We start from the raw sequence: 13,160 nt of genomic DNA, 5'->3' as shown, positions 1-13,160 counted from the left end.
AGGCTCCAGGCCGAGTCACGTGGGCTCACCAGACCACACGATTTTGTGTGGCCGCGGGGGTCTCTCCCGCTCCAAGCCTGCCTCCAGTAGCATCGGAATCGCCATCGACACCGTGCCACAAGTACCTGCTCTGCCCCGGCTCCGGTCCCTCGTCGCGCCGCCCGAGAACTAAAGATGAACTGCCCCTCCTCCTCCTGCTGCGGCGTCTCTCCTCCGGTCCTCGCCAATCCCCGGGTGAGTGAGCTCTTGCCCTCCTCAATCCATTCCTCTCCTGACCTGCACAAGCTCTTCAGAAATCGGCCAGGTTTTCCCCTCTCGAGTCCCCATGCGTGAATCTTTTCCTGTTCTTGGTGATGATAGAAAAATTAATTCTTCTTCTTAATCAATAGGAGAAGGCGAAAAATTGCCTCCGTTTTCCAAAAGAATATTAATCACTGCTAGGATTTAGTGGACACAAATGGTCCCATGGTCTAGTGGTTAGGACATTGGACTCTGAATCCAGTAACCCGAGTTCAAGTCTCGGTGGGACCTTGCTTTTTTGTTGTATTTTTGCTCAGCTCAGTAATACAGCCAATGCCTATTACTGACTCCAGTTACATGATTACATCGCTGTAACGTGTTACTCATTTTTTTGGGTCATTACAGGGTGAATTCGCTGCTGGTTGCTCCACAAGAACAACTCAGAAGGCGCATTTCTTCGGCTCAAGGCCATCCTCCCAAATCATCTACAGCCCAACATCATCGCATTTGTCCCGGAGAGCTGTAATCGCCTTAGCCGGAAAGCAATCTTGGGACATCGGCAGGTTTGCCAAGACTCTGTTTTTCTTCAACGGGCCTCCAAACCCTCTCAAGGTCTTTGTCACTAACCTGACATTTTCCCTCTCCTGTTAACATGTGTATCTCTGGGCCTGTGCTCATGCATTTGTATTGTTTGTTTTAGATTGTGGAGTCCATAATGAGCAGCATCACAGCCTCCGCTCCTACCGAGGCGCCGAAGAAAGCAGAGACTTCTGATTTGGTGCTTGTCACTGGGGCTACCGGCGGTGTCGGGCGAAGAGTTGTCGATGTCCTGCGAAAGAAGGGGGTGCCTGTCCGAGTATTGGTATTCCACCTACTTTTTGTTTTGTCAACTATAGTATCCATTGTGGCATTTGATTCCGTCAGGGAGCGTGTTGCTCCCTGTTCCATTTTATTTCTCGCTTTTCTTAGAGCTCTGTCTCTCAAATACTTATTTTGTTTTTTATTCAGGTTAGAAATGCAGAGAAGGCGAGGACAATGTTGGGGCCAGATGTGGACTTGGTAGGTCACTTATTTTAGTTGAATTTTGTACCGTGTTTCGCTGCGGGATATTTCATCAGCTATGGTTACACGGTTAGTTCAGAGAGATCACAGATAATGAGGACTGCAGTGTTCAATGACATTACATAACACTATTTAGTAATGACAATACCATTGCCTACCTCATTGTCACATGTTCCAAAAAACTGTTAGTTCTTTTTGTGGGGCTGAAAAGCTGTTAATTGTTGATAATGAAACTTCAAGTTCTCTGTCCTGACATTCTTCATGTAGCAAAGGACACGGATATATTATATACATGATGCATATATCTACAATGGATCCGCTAAATTCTCTGCTTATGGCACATGTTTTTCTTTATATTATAGTCAATACTTAACTGCGAAGCATCATGTCATCCATATATGAATTTTTATTGCAGATCATAGGAGATGTTACAAAGGGAGACACGCTCGATCCTAAGTACTTCAAAGGGATTAAGAAAGTCATCAATGCAGTTTCAGTCATAGTAGGGCCAAAGGAAGGTGATACACCGGATAGGCAGAAGTATTCACAAGTAAGTCATCTAGTAAATAGTTTTTTTTTTTTTTTGAAAAGGAGTATAGACCCCCGGCCTCTGCATCTGGATGATGCATGCGGCCATTTTATTAATTATTCACATCTAGTAAATAGCTAGAGTCATGCTTCTATGATAATCCATTGGCTAAATTGGACGATCTCAACCATCTACTCTAAATCTATAATGTTCATGTGCTAACAGGATTGCAAAACTGCATGTGCACAAAATGACACTTTCATCTTATATTCATGCAGGGCATCAAGTTTTTTGAACCCGAGGTATTGTCATCAATAGATCTTCTCGTCGCATGTATAATATAAGTAAAACTTGATTTATGACATCCTTAACCTTTAACATACAGCCTGAATCTTATATTCATTCCCCCTCTTTAAAATTCCTGTTCACTATATTTGTTTTGCGAATCAGATAAAAGGACCTTCACCTGAAATGGTAGAGTACCTTGGTATGCAAAACTTGATTAATGCTGTAAAGGAAAGTGTCGGGCTAAGCGAAGGGAAACTGCTATTTGGATTCAAAGGTATACCTTGTATTGCTTGATCAAGATAAATTGTCCATTCAAGTCATATTCATCGTAATCCGGCACTATTGTGTTAGCGGGGTGGGTAATACCCTCCTCCATTCAAGTCATACCATGGCTTTCTGCTTCGCTGCTCTGAAGTTTTCCATAACGGGATTCCCATTGAACCGACTCTGTTGTTTTTGGGCTTGTAACTTGGTTTGGAATCTTTACCTTCTTAAGGTCCACATGTCCTAAACCTGTCATTTTCTAAATAAAAAAACACAGTCCTATATGTGTTGATGTGGTAAAATTGATTATCTGTTTTTTTGTGGCATAATATTACTATAGTCCTTTGGTGTAAAAGTTGCAAGAAATCCACTTTTTGGAATTTACGCTGGCTCTATTAATAAAAAATAATTTGTTTTGAACTGGATCAGTTGTAAATTCGTTAAGAGAAGTATCATAAATCATTTCCTGACCTACATAAGTGTATTTATTTTCTTTCCAGAATGTTTTTACGTTCCCTCATGCAACATGTTGGTCATTTTGATGTAGCCAATTTATGTGGAAAGTTTGTGTGGGGAGCACTTGACGATGTTGTAATGGGCGGTGTTAGTGAAAGTGCATTCCAAATCCAACCAACAGGAAGTGAAACTGGTGAAGCAACTGGATTATTCAAAGGTATTTGGTTTCCTGTATTTTTAATTGTGTATGAAATGTTAAGACTTCCTTTGAGTAGTCTTTAGCCTAAGCTGTCTGCACATGGACTTTTTAGGTACCGTGTCTACTTCAAATAACGGTGGCTTCACTAGTATAAGGACAAAGGTATTTATTGCCACATATTTTTCTCAGTAATGGAAATTACTCATACATGCATATCATTGTTAATTTTGTGTTTTGTCACTGGAAGCAATCAAGTATTTTATCTGAACTGGTCTGTGTAAGTCTGCAGAATTTTACCGTGCCCGAGGACCTGTCGGCATACGATGGTGTTGAACTACGAGTTAAGGGCGATGGCCGGAGGTACAAACTTATCATAAGAACTAGCTACGAATGGGATACTATCGGCTACACTGCAAGCTTCGACACCACAAAGGGCGAATGGCAAAGCGTATGTTGTATTAATTCATCATGGTACAAATATCTTCATTGTTTGTTTCAATGACAACAACTGTATTCTGTATCCCTGTATGTATCAGGTTAGAATACCTTTCTCTTCGCTGATACCTGTATTTCGTGCCCGTACCGCAACTGATGCTCCGCCCTTTGATGCAAGCAATATCACTGCACTACAGGTATCCTTTTTATTTATTTATCTTTCTCTCTTTTTTGTATGTGTGCCCCTGTATAAACTTGAGGAGCTACCCTAAACACCCATCTAAATTTATTTAGTGTGAAAATTTTGTAGCTCATGTTCAGCAAGTTTGAATACGACGGAAAGCTCAACCCAACATTTGCAGAAGGTCAATTCGAGCTCCCTTTTTCAAGTATCAAAGCATACATAAGTGAGCCAATTACTCCAAGGTTTGTCTTTTGAGCAACAAGTTTTGAGTAAATAAATATCAGGACATTAGAATAGGTGATCACTTTATTATTCAATTCTACAGAACTCATCAAGACTGGATGATTTTTTTTTATATTTGCAGGTTCATTCATGTGAGCTCTGCAGGAGTTACAAGACCTGAAAGGCCAGGGCTAGATCTAAGCAAACAACCCCCCGCCGTCCGCATGAACAAAGAGCTTGGTTCCATTTTAACTTACAAGTTGAAGGCATGTAGCTTATCTTAGTTGTTATAATATTATCTGAAGGAATCTGTTTTTATGGGTAAAGTTAAAGGCTTGCACATGTAGGCCCATATCATCTCTGACACGTGCAAAGAACTTATGCTTGCACGTAAATGCTTAACATTTGAATGCTTTCAGGGAGAGGATTTAATTCGGGAAAGTGGCGTGCCCTACACTATCGTGCGGCCATGTGCTCTAACTGAGGAACCAGCTGGAGCTGACCTCATATTTGAACAGGGGGATAATATCACTGTAAGTAGAGACAGCATTGTGTAATTGCCAAATGAAATTCCATGTCACTCTTTTTTCTCCTTGTTACGCACCGAAATGATTATACATCTAACAACTACTGTAATAATATTCAGGGAAAGATATCGCGGGAAGAAGTTGCCCGCCTTTGTGTCGCGGCTCTAGCAAGCCCGAGTGCAGTGGGGAAGACTTTTGAGGTTAAATTTCTGCAACCCACTTGCGAAAAAGACACGTAGGGCAGTAGAACTTTACAATTACAAAAGAAAAAAAGTGAAACTTTTGTTTTATTTATTATCTCAGGAAGAAAAGCTAACTGATGTACCTTTGTGATCAGGTCAAGAGCACCGTTCCATTTAGCGAACCGTTTGTGATCGATCCTTCAAACCCTCCTCCTGAGAAGGACTATGAAGTGTACTTCAAAGAACTCAAAGACGGCATAACCGGTAAAGAGGCCCTGGAAGGAACACCTGCTCTAGTCTGAAGAATACGTCGAATGCGGAATGTCCTCTGCTTCAAGAGTGAACTTTGCTTGTGCTTTATGTTCAGTATATAGAAAAGAAAGGAAGTCCCCATGAAACTGCAGAGGACTTGTGGCTATAGAGCTAGGCTGTGGGATTGTCATAGAGCAGCTTTCTGGTAATTTACTGCTGTTGTTTCCACTGATTCTGTAGTATAGGTAATTTGTCTAGGTAGACCGTTTTGGTAATGTGAAGTGAGAATCACCAGTGCATAGAAAAAGGAGGTTTACAGTTCCTGCCTGTGGCTTCTTTCCTTCACCTCCAGATGATATTTATTCATTCTTCCTGCATGATTTTTTATTTGCGCAACTTGCAACTGTGGATCTGAAGATTAATGCCCTCAGATCTCAGAGCAGCTCATTAACTGGGAGTCTGAGTACAGCTTACATTGATATCAGTCGATTTTCAGACAAGAACAAGTTACTCCAGCCTCCTTTCAAAACACAGTAAAACATCAACAGTTACCACCGCTTTTTACAACACCCAACTATGAGAAGGTTTCGCGACAGCGACACCCTCAGCAAGGGAACGGTGCCGTGCATGAACGCCGTCGTTGTCGGATCCAACCACAATGGTGGGATCAACTGCACACGTATGACCTGCTTATGTTTATATTTCCTTATTCACTCGAGGGTGAAAATGGCGCTCGCCATTTCGGGCCCAAAGTACACCCCAGGGTTAAATCCCCTAATTTCTTACAGAAAACTAAGTACAGTAGTAATTTTCCCGTAAATACATCGATTAGCAAGCCTCCCTAAACTGCACAAGGATCTATATGATCCCATTGCCCAGAACACCAATGGGCAGTGGTGCATGTCACCAGCAGCAAAACATCTGCATCATCATCAGGAAAAAAGAGGCAACAAACATGAGCAAAACATCTGACTCAACTCTCAGCCAGGTCTCAACAGCTTGCAGTTGCAGTGCTACTAACCTTCCTTCTCCAGCCCCGGCGAGGGCGTGGGCGCTTGGCGCGGGCCGAGGCGAGCGCGAGGACCTCCGGCCGCAGCAGCACGAGCGGGGACCAGAGGCCGCTCGTGTCGTAGTCGAAGCCGAACTCGCTGGCGTCCATGAACTTGCCCAGCAGCTCCTCGGACACGTCCATCGGCACCACCTGCACCACCGTGGCGCCGCCGTGTCCAGACGACGCCGCCGCCTCAGGAGCAGGAGGGGAGGGGCTCAGGAGGTCCAGGAGCGACGGCGGCGATGTCGGCATGTCGTGCTGATCGAGACGGACGAATGCATGGGGGTGCAAGACGGACGGATGTTTTTGGATGGATAGGTGAGATGAGGTGAGATAGGTGGGACGTTGTGTGTTGCTTGGTTGCAGGGCAAGGTGCCACTAGCTGCCCACGGCCACGGCGTGTGGGGTGGGAGAGGGAGATAGTGGGGATGGGAGTGAGGGAACGGGAAGAATCTCTCTCCCTCCCTCTTGCTGCGGCATGATTATAGAGTCGTGGTCGATGCGCATGGCCGCATGATTAGGACAGGGCGTTCGCCATTAGGTTGCAGGTCCGTTTAGCTGCTGCTGCCTTTTGTGAGTAGGCAGATTTAGAAGTTATGGTCATGGGCCTTTTGGTTCCGTTCTTTCATGTGACGCATCGCTGTGAAAGGGAGGGAGAGAGATCCCTGAATCACGTGACGGCGATGGCTGGCGGAACTACGGCGACAGATGCATTTAATTTTAAAGACGGGGGCCGTACAATGCACGGACCCGGCGACGAAAAAACGGCTCGCTGGTATATACTGTAGCTTTGTGCATTGTTCTAGAAAAAAGAAGCTTTGTGCATTACTTTGTTTTGTTTATTCGGTGAATACTCTTTTTGGTATTTTTTTTGGGCTTACTCTTTTGGTAGTAGATACGTTTTTTTAACGTGGCGCAAGCGCAGACACCTTCATGTTGACAAGAACGGCTCCTTCCTCTGAATGCACATCGCCGGAACGTTTGAAATAAATCCAGAAAAATGCGAGCACCGGCGTCAAGTCTAGGACTTGAACCCTAACAAGCTGGGATATCACCGTCCTCCTAATCATCTAACCACAGATTGGTTCACACAATATTTATATTTCAGACAGCATGGTTCAAAGTAACTTTGATTCGGTTTGGGTGTATACCAAAGCATTTGGCCCCCCAATACACAAACGGAGTGCCTAGTCACCAGACGTGTGTTTTTCCATTTGGTTCCGGTCGTTCTTTTTGTCCAGTCAGATTTTGACATGTGTATTTGTTGTAATTTTAGTCCGTCCCAATCTTTAAAAAAAGGATTGTTCGCGTTCCGCCTTCAATGGAATTCTAACTCTTCCTCTTGGACCTTTAAGCAAATTGTTTCAGGTGATTAATTTGACTTCTTCCTTTTATATAGAGTTGGAAATTTTTTAAAAATTATTTGGTGGTATTATACTAATTGTGTTAATTGGTTAAACCCTAAAAGTTATTTAGGGGATTATATTAAGACCTATAATTAGTTTCTACTGTGGAAAATGATATTATAGAAGTTTCTTTATAGCTGATACTATCCTTCCTAGGCTCTACTCTTGTTTTGGGAATTATGCTAAGCTTTATAGATCAATATTCAGGGGGATACATAATGGATGCGGCGAAAATCCAAGCCGCATCTGGCGACCCTAATCAAGTGAAAGCACATACTTAGCAAGACTATGAGCCTCATAATTCGACTCTCTACCTTCAAAACTAAAAGAACAAATCTCAAAATTATTGATTCTATCAACTATCTCCCTAACTATAGGACTATGAAGACTTTTGGTATAATTCTTTACTCCTAGGCTCTATATAAGTAATAGTATTTTGTTTCTGTCTTCCATGGTCCATGGCCTTGTAAGGAAGTGGTTTGGCATTTTGTTTAGCCATTTCCGTTTCCTACAGTAAATTTCCTGTTATTAATAAATAGGAATAACCCGCTAAACCAATTTCTATTGGGCCGCAACCCGAACGCGTGCGCCAGCCATGCATCCAACCAACCAAGGCCCCAAAACAACACATCACAGCTTAGCGAGAACAACTACTTGACCAGCGCTCCTTTGGGAGCCTCGCAATAATCACTTGCGGATGGGTTGAGAGACGCACTCTGGACACTCCCTTCTGATTTTATTTTTTTATTTTTCCGCACGATTTTTCGGCTTTAAAAATATTTTTTTCGATTTTTTTGACTTTTTGGTTTGCCATCGGTCTTCCTTAGCTTTTGACCCAAATTTTTTTTGATTTTTTTTGCGTGAAAAAATGCATTTTTTGCTTTCGCAAGAGACACGGTTTTGCTTTTGCGTAGGCACAACCATGCCTCTCAGAAACGAAAAAAACACGTTTTCTTTTTTCTTTTTACGCGAGAGGGTTTTGTTTCTGCAAGAGACACGATTTTACTTTCGCGAGAGGCATGGCCGTGCCTCTCGGAAACAAAAAAAACATGTTTTCTGTCTTTTTTCCTTCCGGGAGAGGCGCGGTTGTGCTTTCGTGAGAGGCACGGTCGTGCCTCTTTCGGAAAGGAAAAAAACCATGCTCCCGGTTCGGTTTTTTTGTGAAAAAAGTTCATCAAAACCTGTCAACATGGAATCTAGTTGCAGATCTCGACGTGAGGAGGAATCCAATGGTGAAAACGGTTTGAGATTTGAACGCACAGTTTAAGAGATAAAACGTTTTGAATAAACGAATCTACGAAAAAAGGGAAAACTTCCAGGTTGCGACAAGTGGCGCACATGCAGCGCGCCACTTATCACAATGAAAGGGTGGGGGGATGGGGTTGGGAGTAAACTTTGCAACAAGTACTTCTCAACTAGTGATTTCACAGCTCAGCAGACCGCATCCCATCATATTTTGCGCCAGGTTATCTCTCGCCCGTTGCGACACCACAAATCCTATTGACGCTCGCGAGTGTCAAAACGACGTGGCTTCGCTGAAGCCTGGCCTCCCGACGCCCTAGTTCAGCCGGCCCATGGTCGGTTTGTCGTTCCCTCTCTTTTTTGTTTCTTTTTTCTCTGTTTCTGTTTCTATTTACTTTCTTTTCCTATTTACTTATTTTATTTTTACTTTTTCATGCATTATACAAAGTTAATTACATGTTTATTACAAAAAAAATCCATCACTTATTTAAGGAAACATTTACCCTATATTAAGAAAATTCAATGTTTATTTAGATACTTTAGTGTATATATCACAAAACTGTTCAATGTGTATTTAAATATTTGTTCAGTGTATATCACAATAATGTTCAGTGTTTATTAAATTGCTTAGCATATATTAAAAAAATATTCAATGTATATTAAAAAAAATCGTCATTTGGAATTTCACGTTTTTTCATGTTTTCAATAATTTATCACATTTTAAAAGTTTGCTCGAATTTTAAAATGTGTTCAATTTTTTTAAAACATTTATAAAAATACGGATCTGCCACTGTACATAGTACTTTTAATATAGCGCTGCATTCTTGTCAGCACGTGAGCTTTGCAGTCAAGCGAGAGGTCTTGGGTACGACTCTGCGCGTGAGCTTTTATTTTTCCTGTACATCCATTCGACGCCCAGAAATGGATAGGCCTATATGCGCGAATCTTCAGCGAAAGCTTGACTATTGGTCGCACGCGGGCGTCTAAAAGGAGCTGGGAGCAACTAGTTAACGAGTGCTTCTTTAAGAGTCTCGCAACGATCAGTGTCACTTGGTGTGCTCCCAGCCATTCGTCACGTGTCGCGTTCTGGACGTTTCCTACAGATTTTGTTTTTTTATTTTTCTGCACGCGTTTTCGGTTTTTTAAACGGTTTTTTGGTTTTTTTTGACGTTTTGGTTTTCTCCCGGTCTTCTTTAGCTTTTCGATTAAAAAAATTTGCGTTTTTTTTCTTTCGCGAAAGTCACGGTTTTTTTCGCAAGAGGCACGGTTGTGCTTTAACGAGAGTCACGGCCGTGCCTTTCAGAAACGAAAAAAAAACGCGTTTTCTGTTTTTTTTTCTTTCACGAGAGTCACGGTTTTGCTTCCGCGAGAAGCACGGTTGTCCTTTCGTGAGAGTCACGGCCGTGCCTCTCGGAAAGGGAAAAACAAAACGCGTTTTCTATTTTTTTTCTTTCGCGAGAGTCACGGTTTTGCTTCCGCGAGAGGCACGATTGTGCTTTCGTGAGAGTCACGGCCGTGCCTCTTAGAAAGGGGAAAAAATACGCGTTTTCTGTTTTTTTTCTTTCGCGAAAGTCACGGTTTTGCTTTCGCGAGAGGCACGGTTGTGCTTTCGCGAGAGTCACGGTCGTGCCTCTCGGAAACGAAAAAACGCTTTTTCTGGGTTTTTTTCCTTCCACGAGAGTCACAGTTTTGCTTCCACAAGAGGCACGGGTGTGATTTCACGAGAGGCACGGGCGTGCCTCTTTCGTAAAGAGAAAAAAACGTGCTCCCGGTTCGGTTTTTCGTCCGTTTTTTCATAAAAAAAGTTCGTCAAAACCTATTAACATGGGATCTAGTTTTGAAGATCTTGACGCGAGGAATCCAACGATGAAAACAGTTCGAGATTTGGACGCACGATTTAAAAGATAAAACATTTTGAATAAACAGATCTACGAAAAAAGGAAAAATTCCCAGGTTGCGACAAGTGACGCGCTGCATGTACGCCACTTGTCGCAACCTGAAAAAGTGAAGTGTTCTTTGCAACGAGTACTCCTTAATTAGTGATTTCAAAAGGAGCTCTCTTGCGAGACATAGTACCTTCTCGCCTTTACTGAGGCCCTACTGGCGTGGCCCAATAATGTGGCTGTGAAGGAGTTTATTCTCTTTGTGGCTTCTTATCGTTTTCACTGTTTGCATACACATTCTATATATTATATATATAGCTAAAGCACTATTTAAATATGCATAACATTTTTAATACATGGTTTCAAACTTTTTATGAATACATGTTGAACATTTTTCAAATAAACATTGAAACATTTTTTTGAATGATACAAAACATCTTATTAAAACTATGTGCATATTTTTGCTTGTATCTTTTTAAAAATGTCATAAGCATATTTTTCAAACACGTAACATTTTTAAAATTGTAATGTCCATTATTTTTAAAGGTGGGAAACTTTTTTTTATTCTGAACATTTTTTACATCATATAAACATTTTATAAAATGTCACATACATTTTTTGAAAAATACGAACATTTTAAATGTCACAGACATTTTTTTAATGCTATGAACTTTCTGAAAACTTGCATGTACATTTTTTTGCTTGATATATGGTTAGCTAAGTATTAATGCAATCAGAGTATTGCTCCAGTGGTCCTTTCCATGGGAACTGCATGAACCTTAAAACAAGCACATGATTGATTGGCTAATTTGTTAACTAGTAGGTGCACCGGGGCATTTGAGCCGATAGAATTGCATATATCTTTAGAAAAAAAGAGCCATCACGATATTTAAATTTACAGAATTCAACATTTAATGTTCGGAACATTATATTGTTGTTTATTGAGCTCCTCCTTTTTCATGTTTGTAGGTTATTATGGTCATATGGATTTTTATTTTCTCAAGTTTACCATGCTATTTTTTCATTAAAAATATCATGCACCTACGCATTCGCATGGCTAGAATTGGACATATATTTTATTTAGAATAAATGGTATGACTTTGATATTTAATTTAGAGATTTGAACATTCAATGTCATGAACTTTAAAGTTATATTACTGTGTATCGAGCAACTCCGTGTTTATTTATCTAGCTTCATAGAGTCATATTTATTTTTGATTTTCTCCATCTATTATTTTAGTTTGTCGTGCTATTTCCCCCTTAATTTTTGTCTTATCAAATTCTATACCAGATAGACCCACTGTTGCAAGAGAAAGGTTTAATAATCTCACGTACATTATTTGTCACTCTTTCCTAACAAGTGTACATAGTAATTTAAATATAGCGCTGCAATTCACTTTGGCTTCTTACTTTTTTTTATTTTCTCCTTTTTTTCAACACATGTGTACATTTTTTATATACATGAGGAAACTTTTAAATACATATAACAATTTTTGAATACATGGTTTTGAACTTTCTATGAATACATGTTGAACCTTTTTCAAACAAACATTGAAACCATTTTCTGAATGATACAAAACATTTTATTAAACTATGTGAACATTTTTACTTGTATAATTTTTAAATGTCATGAAAATATTTTTGAAACACTTAACATTTTAAAAATTGTAACGTGCATTCTTTTGAAAGGTGTGGATGCTCTTTTTTGAATTACGAACATTTTTTACATTTTATAAACATTTTATAAAATATCATACATTTTTGTGGAACATGTGAACATTTTAAATGTCACAACATTTTTTATTGCTATGAACATTTCTTAAAACTTGCATGTTCATTGTTTTTACACCACATGAACATATTTTAAATATATGAGGAACTTTTCAAGCTTTAACCAATGTAATGTTTGAAATATATATATTTGGAATATTTTGAAAAAAAAGAAAAGAAAAAACAAACAAACAAACAAAAAGAAAGAAAATCTTGTCATGTAGATGTGAGGTGTTGATGCATGCGCACTTCTATTAGGCCATCCAATATATCCCTCGTTGTTGGCGAGTAAAGTGCAGCTCGCATTAAGTACCCCTAAAAAAAGCTTGCATTAAGTGCATTTTGATTCAACATCGGACGTAAGTCCCTTCCATCTTTCTTCTAAATTGTGCTATCCATGATCAATCTTATGTTGGGGCTGTGGTAGCGGACATTAAGCATGCAGTTGTCGACTTCAACTCTGTTGTCTTCAAGCATGTTCGTCGGCAATTTAATGTCTCTTCTCATGTTTTAACTAAAGCTTGTATGAACTCTACTGCTCTATGTGTTTTACCTTTTGCTCCGGATTGTATCCAGGAGACCTTATGTAATATCTTTGCTTAAGTAATACAACGCCCATGTTCACAAAAAAGTCCCTTCAATCTTTCTTTTCTCTCTCTGTTCGGCCGACACGTGAGACCCCACAGTCACCTTCTACCTTAGGTCGGTCTCCTGACCGCTCCTGGCCGAGCATGCGTCGAGCCCGCATATCTCGCACTAGCTTCACCCAATTCTCCATGCTCCTTTTGTGATTCGGTCTATCTCGCACCATAATGCGACCCCCTCTACCCCCTCTTCCGATTACCGCGTGAAGCACTCAGCTTTCCCCTCAGCATCAAGCACACAGTCCTCGCCCAGTTTTGTCGCTCGAGCTTCGTTTTCGGTCAATCTAGTCGAGCCCGAGGTACCCCGAGCTCTCTCTCCCTCCC

At 40.8% G+C, this 13,160-nt stretch overlaps 2 protein-coding genes and 1 non-coding gene across 4 annotated transcripts; 2 read left to right on the top strand and 1 right to left on the bottom strand.

Moving 5' to 3' along the window:
- LOC125535872 (NAD(P)-binding Rossmann-fold superfamily protein) lies at nucleotides 1-5,163 on the top strand. Of its 2 annotated transcripts, XM_048698935.2 has the most exons (16): nucleotides 1-234; nucleotides 646-852; nucleotides 941-1,102; nucleotides 1,249-1,299; nucleotides 1,718-1,852; nucleotides 2,110-2,133; nucleotides 2,282-2,393; nucleotides 2,931-3,056; nucleotides 3,151-3,200; nucleotides 3,328-3,486; nucleotides 3,575-3,670; nucleotides 3,784-3,899; nucleotides 4,022-4,145; nucleotides 4,299-4,412; nucleotides 4,526-4,606; nucleotides 4,744-5,163. In XM_048698935.2, exons 1-16 carry the CDS (start codon nucleotides 175-177, stop codon nucleotides 4,888-4,890), a joined length of 1,764 nt encoding a protein of 587 aa, XP_048554892.2. In that variant the 5' UTR covers nucleotides 1-174; the 3' UTR covers nucleotides 4,891-5,163. The 2 variants fall into 2 exon arrangements, 1 of the variants encoding a protein (XP_048554892.2); XR_015615782.1 differs by lacking the exon at nucleotides 4,744-5,163 and having other exon boundaries at nucleotides 4,022-4,149; nucleotides 4,303-4,412; nucleotides 4,526-4,612.
- On the top strand, nucleotides 460-531 carry TRNAQ-CUG (transfer RNA glutamine (anticodon CUG)). The gene has a single exon. It is a non-coding gene; the product is annotated as a tRNA-Gln (tRNA).
- Nucleotides 5,164-5,602: 439 nt separating the features above from the next.
- Nucleotides 5,603-6,515, bottom strand: LOC125535873 (uncharacterized). The gene is made up of 2 exons (XM_048698938.2): nucleotides 5,862-6,515; nucleotides 5,603-5,761 (listed from the first exon to the last, which is right to left on the bottom strand). The coding sequence occupies exons 1-2, from the start codon at nucleotides 6,141-6,143 to the stop codon at nucleotides 5,744-5,746; spliced, it is 300 nt and encodes a 99-aa protein (XP_048554895.2). The 5' UTR covers nucleotides 6,144-6,515; the 3' UTR covers nucleotides 5,603-5,743.
- Between the last annotated feature and the right edge of the window lie 6,645 nt (nucleotides 6,516-13,160).

The sequence above is a fragment of the Triticum urartu genome, chromosome 2A (genome assembly GCF_056163025.1).
Source record: "Triticum urartu cultivar PI428250 chromosome 2A, HENAU_Tu73, whole genome shotgun sequence".
Classification (NCBI taxonomy): Eukaryota; Viridiplantae; Streptophyta; class Magnoliopsida; order Poales; family Poaceae; genus Triticum; species Triticum urartu.
This window is presented reverse-complemented; position numbering and strand designations above follow the sequence as displayed.